Source organism: Balaenoptera borealis (genome assembly GCF_965194805.1).
Source record: "Balaenoptera borealis genome assembly, chromosome: 19".
NCBI classification, from domain to species: Eukaryota; Metazoa; Chordata; class Mammalia; order Artiodactyla; family Balaenopteridae; genus Balaenoptera; species Balaenoptera borealis.
Genome location: NC_138878.1, coordinates 63,706,690 through 63,719,211, shown reverse-complemented (window position 1 = coordinate 63,719,211; position 12,522 = coordinate 63,706,690). Strand labels below are relative to the sequence as shown.

Genomic DNA, 12,522 nt, shown 5'->3' with positions numbered 1-12,522 from the left:
TGGGTTTTAGCTAGGTGCTTAACCTTTCCTCTGTTAGTTTTCTCTAAAATGGAATAATGATCATCTGTACGTTATAGGCTTGTTGTGAGGGTTAAGTGAGAAAAGAACATACTTGAAACAGTTCCTTGCACGTATTGGAACTTGCTTTTATCATTACTTCCATACTAAACAAATCTTTTCTTGAATCCATAGATGCCGGCTTCCTAGAATAAGGCCACTCCTATAAAGGAAAAAAGTAGGTCTCAAGCCCAGAAATTCATCCTTGCTAAGGATACCCTTGATGAGACACCATTACCAGGATTTCAGGACAGATCCTAAATGTGGTGGCCACTTCCTAAAAGCTGTTAAAAATGACCAAGTCCCAGGTGAGCTGTTTGGTTTTTTCCCCAGTTTGTTTTGCATTTTTGATTTTTGGAGCTTTATTAAAATGTATCCAATCAAAGATAACAATATATATAGATACATTGTGGCTAGGAGGGACATGCTTAGATTGGGAGATAGAATGAATGATCCAGAATAGCTAATCAGGAAGGGAAACTCATCTGCATGTCATAGGGTCCTGCAAGGTGCTGATAATTAGAACATTGCCACATAAGCAGCAGGATCCAGAAGTGGGTTGCCTACATTTCTCTGTTAATACTGGAAACCATCACAAAAGATAAAAATGTGTTGCAAGATTTACTTTGTATTTAAGAAGGAAGCACATGAATTCAGTAAAGATTTCCTGGACATTTAAGTGTGAAGATGGGTCTTTCTGTTACTTTTTTCTCATCCAGACAGTGGACCCAGTGAAAAGTCATCTTCCTGAGGAAATGTGGGAGGTATAACAGGCACAGATAGAAAACTTTAAAAATCCCTTACCTATAAAAAAAAAGATAATAGTAGTGCTTACATAAAGGTTACTGTGCAGATCATTGTGTTACTGTATGTAAGATGCTTAGAACGATACATAGCACACAGTGAAAGCTTTGTGTTTGCTTTTTTTGAGTATTGTGATTTAATACGTAGTCCGATTTCTAACAGGCAGTTCTGAGCGTAGCATACTTTTGTATATGAAAAACACTGCAGTGGCTACCAAGTGTCTGCAGGACATGTGCATTCTTGATCCAAGACGTGTTCCTGCCTGTCACCTGGGCATCTGTCCCTTTCAGCCTCTTCTCCTGTCCCTTTGAACTATATGCAGTTCTTTGAACTCAAATAGATCAGAAGGCATTTGACGGCAGGACCATGCTCTATTTCCTTTTTTAATGCAAAATGTATAGTAAGTAACATTAAATGCTTGTAAGGTGGGTTACAGATTGTCTTTAGGTAGTTTAAAGTTTCAATGACATTTTACATTGGGTAAGTGAGTGAGTGAAGAAGTGAATGAAGAATGCACAAAGAAAGGAGAGCTTTAATGAATTTAGCCCACAGAGTGTCAATCAAAACTAGGTACAGAATGATATATGTTTATAAATTTTCATAGTAAAAATAGAATAATATCCTATAGATCGTTACTATTTTATTCCATTATATTCACTCCAGATTAAAAAGGATTATGTTACAACAGGGCTTATTGTCATTCAATGATGTGGCTGTGGATTTCACCTGGGAAGAGTGGCAGCTGCTAGACACTGTTCAGAAGAACCTCTACCGGGATGTGATGTTGGAAAATTATAGCAACCTAATGTCATTGGGTAAAGACAACTTTCCTAAATATCTCAGCGTAAGCCCATTTATTGCCTGTCTTTATTCCATTGCTACAATTTATGCATACTCTGATATCGTCAATGATTTTGGACTTGGACTAGTATAGGTAGGTAACAGAGCTTATTTTATTTAGTATCATACAGTGACTGTACTTAATTTCATTTTCCCAGTGAAAAGTTTCAATTTTGCTGAGATTTAAACTATACATTCCCTGAAACAGAACTTTTCCTCACAGGACCCAATACTGCTCAGATTCTCTGTGATTACCCCCCTTGACAGGTTATCAAGTTACCAAGCCAGAACCAGTGATGCACTTGGAGAAAGGAAAAGAAAAAGAAAAAGCAGTAGTAGAGAGGGAATTCCCAAGTCAGTGTGGTCCAGGTGAGTGAAACCAATGCAGTGGGAGTTCGTGGAAGCAAAGTAACAGTTGGTCATTGTTGGGTTGGGAACTTTGTTATTTTAATATATTATTTTAATTGAAGTATATTTAATTTACAATGTTATATTAGTTTCAGATGTACAGCAGAGTGATTCAGTTATATGTATATATATATATATATATATATATATATATATATATATATATATATTCTTTTTCAGATTCTTTTCCATTATAGGTTATTACAAGATATTGAATATAGATCCCTGTGCTATACAGCAGGTCCTTGTTGTTAGTGTATTTTATATATAGTAGTATGTATCTGTTAATCCCAAACTCCTAATTTATCCCTCCCCCCATTTTAATATTTTTTTCTCATAGTCTCTGAACCTTTAGAAGTGACTTTGAATGAAAAGAAGTCTTCAGTATGAATGTTGCCTGCTTCTCTTACTACCCTTCCATATATGACTCTCTTTTGCTAGCCACCTAGGAGGAGACTTACCTCCTTGTATCTACCCTGGGTCAGATCTTTGCCTAGTTCATTTGGTCTTTCCTTTTTTGCTTAGTTGTTCTTTTAGCGTAGCTCATTAGACACAACCAACCTCTTTTACCTTTTATCCATATTCATATACCTCTTCTATTTTGCTTTCAAATATTCATAGATTTGTTCCAATGTTTGATGACACCCATGTCCTTCAGTTCATTACTTATTACTGTTTCTTTTATTGGGTGCCTCAGACTTACGTTGTGCACCTGCTGTATCACTTTCTCCATCTCTTTGGATATTGACTTGAGATTTCATCCCTCTCCATTTCATGATAATGGTAGTATTCATTGATTTTTTTCTAGAAGTAATGTGGCAAGTTTATGATTGGCATCGGGAAGATAACGGGAAGGGTGGACCTGTGGAGAGAGACCATGAAAACAATGCATTGGGAAAAATATTTCCTTTGAGCAAAAACTTTGTTTCATTTACACAAAGACCCCATAAATGTGTCTCAAGAGGAATAAGTTTGAAACAAAATTCAGACCCAAGTTATCAGAGTAAAAGCTATGCAGAAATGAACTCTGATGAGTTAAATGGTTATGGGAAGTCATTTTTCCATACTCTACATGAAACCTCCCACCCTCGAGCCCAGTACTATGAACATAATTTATGTGTGAGGTCTTTCAGCACAGTAACAAATCTTAAAAGACATCACAGAATTCACACAGAAGGGAAACCTTACGAATGCAGTGAATGTCCCAGATCCTTCAGGTATAAGTCAAAGCTCATAATACACCAGAGAACCCATACAGGAGAGAAGCCATACAGATGCAGTGAATGTCAGAAAGGTTTCAGTACAAAATGTCATCTCACTCTGCACCAGAGAACTCATACAGGAGAGAAACCGTATGAATGTATCGAGTGTCAGAAATCCTTTAGAACAAAATATCATCTCATTCTACACCATAGGACTCATACAGGAGAGAAACCCTATGAATGCAAAGAATGTGGAAAAGCTTACAGGGAAAAGACGAAGCTCAGATTACATTACAGAACACATACAGGAGAGAAACCTTTTGAGTGTAGTGATTGTGGGAAAGGTTTTATGCAAAAGTCAAACCTGATTATCCATCAAAGAATCCATACAGGAGAGAAACCTTATGGATGTAAAGAATGTGGAAAGGCCTTCTGTAGTAAGTCTCAGCTTGTTGTTCACCAGCGAAATCATACAGGAGAAAAATCCTATGAATGCAGGGAATGTGGAAAAGCCTTCAATAAAAACTTACACCTCATAACACATCAGAAAATTCATATCAGAGAGAAACCTTATGAATGCAGTGAATGTGGAAAAGCTTTTGTACACACATCACAGCTCATTCTACATCAGAGAAATCATACAGCAAGAACACCTTATGAATGTGAGGGATGCGGGAAAGCCTTTAATAAAAAGTCACACTTCATGACCCATCAGAGAATTCATACGGGAGAGAAGCCTTATGAATGCAGTGAATGTGGGAAGGCTTTTGTAGACAAGTCACAGCTTATTGTTCATAGAAGAACTCATACGGGAGAGAAACCTTATGAATGCAAGGAATGTGGGAAAGCCTTTAATAAAAAGTCATCCCTCATAACACATCAGAGAATTCATACGGGAGAGAAACCTTATGAATGCAGTGAATGTGGAAAAGCTTTTATAGACAAGTCCCACCTCATTGTCCATCAGAGAACTCATACAGGAGAGAGACCGTATGAATGCAGTGAATGTGGAAAAGCTTTCATACGAAAGGCAATGCTCATTGTCCATCAGAGGACACATACAGGAGAGAAACCCTTCGTATGCCTTGAATGCCAAAAAGCCTTTAGCAGTATGGCAATGCTCAGTAGACATCAGTTGATTCATACAGGAGAGAAACCCCATGGATGCAGTGAATGTGGGAAGGCTTTCCGCCAAAAAAGCCATCTTATTATCCATCAACGATGCCATACTGGAGAGAAACCCTATGGATGCATTCCATGCGGTCAAATCTTCAACCAGAAGTCACAGCTCATTAGACATCAGAGACATCACACAGGAGAGAAACCATATCAGTGCACTCAATGTGGGAAAGCCTTTTTTGAGAAGTCATACCTCAGTGTCCATCAGAGAAGTCATGCAGGGCAGAAACCTTATCAATGTGGTGAGTGTGGGAAAACTTTCTCTGTCAAGTTCTTTCTCACTTCACATGAGGAAATTCATACATGAAAACAATCCCAGGAACACAGCACTGGGAAGACTTTAGTGAGATGCCAGATCTCCCTGAATATAAGAAAATTCACACGAGAGTCACCCTATGAATGCAGGGAAAGTTAGGGTACTTTTCCATTAATTTTGGCCTTTGTAAGTTTCAAAATTTACCCAGAAGAGAAATTTTTTAAATGCAGTGAATATAGGAAATATACTACCAATATAGGAAATATACTACCAATGTAGCCTCATATTTCATGAGAAAAAAGGCAGTATGAATGAAAAGTTGAAATCTCTTCTTGAGAAGAGATCCCATTATACATCGCACAAAATGAAACCTTTGGGTACAACAAATGTTTTTGATAGGCTATCGTAAAGTAGTCAGTTTTCACTGTGGAAAAAAATCTCACAAATATTGTGAATTCTTGAGTAGCTTCCAAACAAATGAGTTTTCATACCAAGGAATACAGATGACTGAAGACTTGTGATAAGGGATGCCTCTGGCATGAAGTCCAAACTTATCATGCATCAGATAATATTTTTTTAAGGAGAATTAGTAGAGTGTAATGATGGTGGGAAAGTTTATTTACATATAAACAACTTCATAATAAAAATTTTGATCATCGTATTACCATGTATTTATAGAAAATGTAACACAAAGTAGTCAGTTAGGAAGAGCAGATAACTTTAGCATGCCAAAGGACACTTTGTTTCATGTTTGAATATATTGCATAGTCAAAGAAGTAAATTAAGAAAGGTCCCAGATGTATGTATTTGCTTTGTGTCTGAGTATTTTTGTAGAACATGTATATGATGATTTTCAAATTTCACAAGGTATTGAAAGTTGTGTACCACGAAATTCTTGTTCCAGTTTGTATGTCTAATATCTACCAAAAATGTCAACATAGTGAAATATATAAATCACAAGGAAAGTAATTCAGCTTAACATTAAACAAGACTATAACACCATTTACACCTTTTTGGTTTTTGTTTTACTGTTACTGGTATTGTAAATGAATCTGGTACTTTTCAGCCCTTAGGAATGATAAATTTTTTTAAAACAAATTGTCTTCTGGTTGTCACTCAGAAAACAAAAAACAAAACCCCAAAAAAACCCCATTACAAATATTGAGGTTTAAGAGTGATAAGTAATCACAACTCTTCTGTCCCCAAATGAGTTCTGAAAAACTGGAAGCAGCTGCTATTTTCAAAGAAATGAAGATTAAAATGTCTCTTGTCTTGGTGGTTGTGCTGAAATGGGGAATGAATATGGCTTAGACTTATAGCCAGACGTGCTTGCCACGGCTTTCCTCCATGAAAACCTAGTTTATTTGTTTCCTAGAGCTGCTGTAACAAAGTATACTATTAACTGAACGGGTTTAAACAACAGAAATTTACTACTGTCTCAGTTCTGGAGGCCAGAAGTCCAAAGTCAAGGTGTCATCAGGGCCATGCTCCCTCTGAAAACTGTTGAAGATTCCTTCCTTGCCTCTTCCTAGCTCCTGGTGATTTATGGGCAACTATTGGCTTTCCTTAGTCTGCAGCTGTATAACTCCAACCTCGGTCTTTGTCATCACATGGCATGCTCCCTGTGTGCCTCTGTGTCTCCACATGGCCAACTTCTAAGAACACCAGTTATTGGATTTGGAGCCCACCCTACTCCAGGATGAGCTCATCTCAACTAAACTCCATCTATAACAACTCAATTTTCTGAGGTATTGGAGGTTAGGACTTCAACATACTTCTTTTCGGATGGGGGGAGTGGATACACGATTCATCCAAAACTCCTAGTACAATTGACCCTTGAACATTGCAGGGGTTAGGGGCGCTGACCCCCTATGCAGTCAGGAATCGTTATATAACTTTTGACTCCCCCAAAACTTAACTACTAATAGCTTTCTTTGATTGGAAGACTTACCAGTAACAGTCGATTAACACATATTTTATATGTTATCTGTATTATATACTGTATTCTTACAATGAAGCTAGAGAAAAGAAAATGTTATTAAGAAAGTCATATAAGGGGGAATTCCCTGGTGGTCCAGTGGTTAGGACTCGGTGCTTTCACTGCCGTGGGCCCAGGTTCAGTCCCTGGTCAGGGAACTAAGATCCTGCAAGCCACACGGCGCGGCCAGATAGAAAAGTCATAGGGAAGAGAACATACGTTTAAAGTACTGCACTGTATTTATCAATACCATAAGTTTACATCATCCGTTTACAAGCTGAATCATCTGTCAGTATCTACATCAATGTTATATGATACAAAACACTGTAGATGTTATACATATTACTAACACTAAGCATCAAAAATGAAAAAGTAATGTGAAAAAATTCATTTATTTACAGGTATAACAACTCATACATTGATAATGAAGAAGTAACAATAATATTTTATCATCTTGGGCACACTGTTGTTCAACTGTGTTTTTCCCTCACCTGTTATTTATCCTAGTGTTCATAGGCACACATTTTTTTTTTTTTTTTGGTGGGGCATATATCTAGGAGTGGATTTGTTGGGCCATAGAGTGATTTTTAAGAATTTAAAGTGGAAAATGTAAAAATATGCAAGAGTAGAAAGATTCAAAAATTTTAAACATTTTTTGATTTCACTGATTGCCTTTCCTCCCCCCGCCCCAGGAATATTTTTAATCAAATGTCATACAGTATAATTTCCTCCTTAAATACTTTAATATGTATCTGTAACAGATAAGGATTTTAAAAAGACTATAGTCACCATTATACTCAACAAAATAGACAGTATTTCTTGAATATATTCAGGTTCTCCTATAGTGTGTGTGTGTGATTTATTATAAGGTATTGGCTCACATGATTATGGAAGCTGAGAATTTGGAGGTGGAAAGGGTGGGGAAGACTTCTTTCTGAGAGATTAATAATTCTGTTAACTGTTCCTGAGAAACTCACCTCATCGAAAGAACAAACTATTGACAGCTTAACTTGCCCACATCTGCCAATTCAAGACCTGAGTAGCCCCAGAGGGCCTTGAACAAGATACTGGGGACAACAGCCTTTCTGTCAAAGTTTATTTTGCTTGAAGAAGACCATTTGTTCTTGGGTGTGGGCTATAAAGATGTTTCTGTGTTTGCGAGATCTACCATTAATTCTTATTCTGTTGTAAAGAGAACATTTATTCAACTGCTAATAATCGGAGGAATCTTGTTGCATATTACAATTACCAGGAAGTTTTGTGAATAAATACAGGTTCCTGGGACTTCCTTGGTGGCGCAGTGGTTAAGAATCCGCCTGCCAATGCAGGGGACACGGGTTCAAGCCCTGGTCTGGGAAGATCCCACATGCCGCGGAGCAACTAAGCCCGTGAGCCACAACTACTGAGCCCGCGTGCCACGACTACTGAAGCCCGCGCGCCTAGAGCTCGTGCTCCGCAACAAGAGAAGCCACCGCAATGAGAAGCCCGTGCACCACAACGAAGAGTAGCCCCTGCTCGCCACAACTAGAGAAAGCCCACCTACAGCAATGAAGATCCAACACAGCCAAAAATAAAATAAATTAAAAAAAAAAATTCAGGACTTCCCTGGTGGCACAGTGGTTAAAAATTCTCCTGCCAATGCAGGGGACGCAGGTTCAAGCCCTGGTCTGGGAAGATCCCACATGCCGCGGAGCAACTAAGCCCGTGTGCCACAACTACTGGGCCTGCACTCTAAAGCCCGCGAGCCACAACTATTGAAGCCTGTGCACCTAGAGCCCGTGCTCCGCAACAAGAGAAGCCACGGCAATGAGAAGCCCGCGCACCGCAGCGAAGAGTAGCCCCCGCTCGCCTCAACTAGAGAAAAAGCCCTCGCACAGCAACGAAGACCCAACGCAGCCAAAAATAAATAAGTTTATTAAAAAAAAAAAAAAAAAAACAGGTTCCTGCATTAAGCACCAGACTTTATGAATCCGATGCCTTGATGCTGCAGTGACCTAACCCATATTTTATTTTATTTTTAATTGTTTAATTTTTATTTTTTATTGGAGGATAGTTGATTTACAATATTGTGGTCTAACCCATATTTTAAAAAAATACCCCCCCAAGCGATTCTGTTGGAACAGTATCAGTTGTAGATCCAACATTTGGGAAACAGTTATCTAGATGGTATTTGGAGCTGGGAGGGGCCTGAGATGGGAATGTGAGGGGAAAAACACAGTTGAACAATCCACAGCGTTCCAAGATTATGAAGCATTTACACAGATTTTCTTTTATCTTGTAGCAGTGGTAACTCTTAGGGTGGGATGAAATACAGGAGAGATCTCCAATCTCTGGAATGTACGTTCTGGAATGAAGGGGACTTCCTGGATTAAAAACAAAACAGAAAACAAAAAAGTTCCTTGGATAAAAACAGCAAGGTCCTACTGGGACACACAGGGAGCTGTATTCAATATCCTGTGATTAAACCATAAAGGAAAAGAAAAAAAAGTTCCTCATTCAGATGGTCTCAGAAATTCGCTCTAGAAGCTCCCAGGGAAAATAATCTAACTCTCCCAAAAGTCCTCTCCCAGTGACGGTCAGAGAGCTGGGGATGAGGCGACTCCCATTTCCTTGCTTTCTGTTTTAGGCAGCCACGAGGTGGAGCTCGATTTCATTAGTTTTTCATTATCAGTTGGGACAAACTGAACGATACCAAAGCCAGTCATGCCAGGATTGTTTACTGCTGCTGCTTTTTGACCCCTCAGCTCTGTCCTAATTATGTACTGATGCGATACAACCAGTTGCCTCTCATTGCTTAGAATTTACTCGCATCTAGCTGAAAGGATGGCTGCCAAAAGCATTGTTTCAGGCGGATGAATTTTCACTCACTTCTGGCCATGAAGGAGAGGGGTGAATATCGAGTAGGAAGCTGGCAGTCTCTACCACATCCTACTCATTTGTCTACCCCACACCCCTGTATACTCTTCTCCCCAAACAGAAGTAGTCCCATCCTTCCCAAGGGAGACAGCTCCAAAGTTTTATTTTGGAGTTTTAGACTCAATCAGGTCTAGAAATATTTGTGGCGAGCAGTCCATAAACTTTAAAAGAATCCTCAGAGACCCAATATACAATGGTGCAATGAGAATAGGCATCCACAATGAAAACTTCCAATGAAGAACAGAAAACTGGGGAGGATACAGCAGGCGCTATTCTATTGCAACCAAGGCCAATGGGCAGGAATAGTGAGAGTTCCCTGTCCTGGCACTCAATTTGGAAGCACTCGTTCTCCTATCTAGAGGATGTACACCATCCTTCATGACTCCTGGCTTTGCCCTCTTGTCTTTATTAGTTGTTCCTTATTTTCTATGGTCACATCTTAGTTGGGCATTGAAGAGTATACATTTCTTGGGAATTAAAAAGCATTTCTAAGAGTCAAGAATGCAAATGAGATGGGTAAACGTCTTTGCCTTAAAAATGCAAAAACTTTAGGGGTGACATGAGGGGAAGGGAGAAAAAAGGATGACTGAGTAAAAACAGTGGAGTGGGTGAAGGACTTTTGATAACAAGACTAGCTAATATTCATTTTGAGTTCTTTCTTTTGCCAACTCATCAGGAGTGTGTTATATGATGAAGGGCAATTCGTGAGTGATTATTTGCAGAAAGCAAGGGAAAGGCTGAGTGCTGTTGTAAACTGATTTATTTCAAAACAAAGTCATCAGGCAACAAGGGTACTTTACGTGAAGCTGAGATTTAAAACCAGAGGTATTCATAAAAAGGTAAATCACGTGGAAATTTGTATTTTGCTTTTTAAAAACTTTTTATTTTATTATATTTTTATTTTTGGCCGCACCACGCAGCATGTGAGATCTTAGTTCCCCAACCAGGGATCAGACCGACACCCCCTGCAGTGGAAGTGCAGAGTCTTAACCACTGGACTGCCAGGGAGGTCCCTGGGAATTTGTAAAAATTGGTTGCCAAGGGGAGGGGTTTGGGGCGGGGGAGGGAAGGATTGGGAGCTTGGGATTAGCAGGTGCAAACTAGTATATATAGAATGGATAAACCACAAGGTCCTACTGTATAGCACAGGGAACTATATTCAATATCCTGTGATAAACCAGAATGGAAAAGAATATGAAAAAGAATATATATGTGTATAACTGAGTCACTTTTGTGTACAGCAGAAATTAACACAACATTGTAAATCAACTATACTTTAATAAAAAAATAAAATAAAATAAATGTGGTTTTGATGATATTATTCAGACATTATTTAGACTAACCTAGTACTAACCTAACCCATCTCCAACATGCTTGTAAAGTAAACCATAAACGCTGTCTTGGTTTAAGCCATTGTTAGATGTAATTGTAAATTGCAGATTACTTATAATTGAAAGCACCCTAATTGATACAAGACCTTGGGAATAATGTTTTTAGGGTGACTGTCCTTACCTCTGTGTCTATTTTCCCATATTCCCCCATATCACCGTGATACCCTTGGATGATACTTTCTTAAAATTTCAGAAAGACTGCCATCTCTTTGGTCTAGAAGCCTACTAATGAGCTTCCGCAGGAGCAGAGGATGATGGCATTAATCTTGGTAGTGGTGAGCGGATGGGGACTCTTCTATCTTGTCCCACTGTCGGCTCCTCCGCCTCCCACCTTTCGGAGCACTCTCTGTGTTTCTGGTTCTCGTCTCTCTCATCTTCATCTCTGCCTTTCATTATTATCTCTGATTCTTCTCACCTCAGTCCTTGCCTCTCTCTTTATCCTGATTCCTTGAGAGAGAAGGGACCTGGCTACCCAGATTCTTTGACTCTTGATGTTGAGAGGGTTGAACTTCTGCATCCCACAGAGGATGGAGCTTGAGAAAAACAGTCAGGTGCTTGAGTCTCTAAAAGGGCCCAGTCTACTCCCCAAAGGCTCTTAAAACAAGTACCGTATTGGTGTATTCTCGGGCCCATTGAGAAGCAGAAAGAGCCCTAGTTTTCTGTTACCCAATTGGTTTCAGTTCCCTTTCCCTTTCCCTGTTCCTTTGGTGTGTCATTTTTTTTGGAGGGTGGGGGGTTCACCACGCATGGCTTGTGGGATCTTTCCCAACCAGGGATCAATCGAACCCGGGCCCCCCGCAGTGAAAGCGCTGAGTCCTAACCATTGGACCGACAGGGAATTCCCTGGTGTATCTTCTATGAAGACCTTTAGAACCAGAGTCACTCTCCTCGGGAGACCAAGGCTTAGAACTGTCCAGAGGAAGGACCACAGTTGTTGGAGAGTCCAGGTGAAAAAACATATCCCTTGGGGGCTGGGGAGCTAGGCAAGGGCATGCTCAGTAGAATGGTGGGGACAAAAGACTCTTTGGAGAGAATCATAGACAACTATGAGGTGAAGAAATGAATACTGCAAACATACACAACTCTTTGGGGATGTTTGGCTGTGGAGAAGGAGAGCCAAGGAACTGGTTGGAAACTAAGGAAGAATGTGGAGTGGAAGGGTAAACTTAAAAAGAAAAAAAAAAGAGGTTCTAGACCTTATTGGGTGCTGTTGGGAATGATGGAAGGGAAGGGAAAAATTTGATGCTGCAGGAGAGAGAGCAGATAAGTGAAGGAGGGAAGTTCTTGAGAAAATGAGATGAGTGGCATTCAGAGGACAAGTAGGACATGTCTTGGGCAGGGATACTTGTTTTCTGATCGCAGAGGTGAAGACAGAGAAGAGTGGTGCAGTGGTGCAGGTGCATCTTGTTTCTCCATTCATCCACTGATGGACCTTTGGTTGTTTCCACCTTCTGGCTATTGTGAGGAGTGATACTATGAACACCTGTGCAC

At 39.6% G+C, this 12,522-nt stretch overlaps 1 protein-coding gene across 6 annotated transcripts in view; it reads left to right on the top strand.

Annotated features, from left to right (window-relative positions):
* Positions 1-12,522, top strand: part of HAS1 (hyaluronan synthase 1) — a 42,422-nt gene that overhangs the window by 6,870 nt on the left and 23,030 nt on the right. For 2 of the 6 annotated variants that reach the window (XM_082367991.1, XM_082367992.1), the window contains exons 2-5: positions 193-365; positions 1,550-1,676; positions 1,969-2,070; positions 2,918-5,748. In XM_082367991.1, the coding sequence (XP_082224117.1) occupies positions 351-365; positions 1,550-1,676; positions 1,969-2,070; positions 2,918-4,797 (2,124 nt within the window). In that variant the 5' untranslated portion in view covers positions 193-350 and the 3' untranslated portion in view covers positions 4,798-5,748. Of the gene's footprint in view, positions 1-192; positions 366-1,549; positions 1,677-1,968; positions 2,071-2,917; positions 5,749-12,522 lie in introns of those variants that run through there. The other 4 variants (XM_082367997.1, XM_082367996.1, XM_082367993.1 and 1 more) reach the window with 3 other exon arrangements.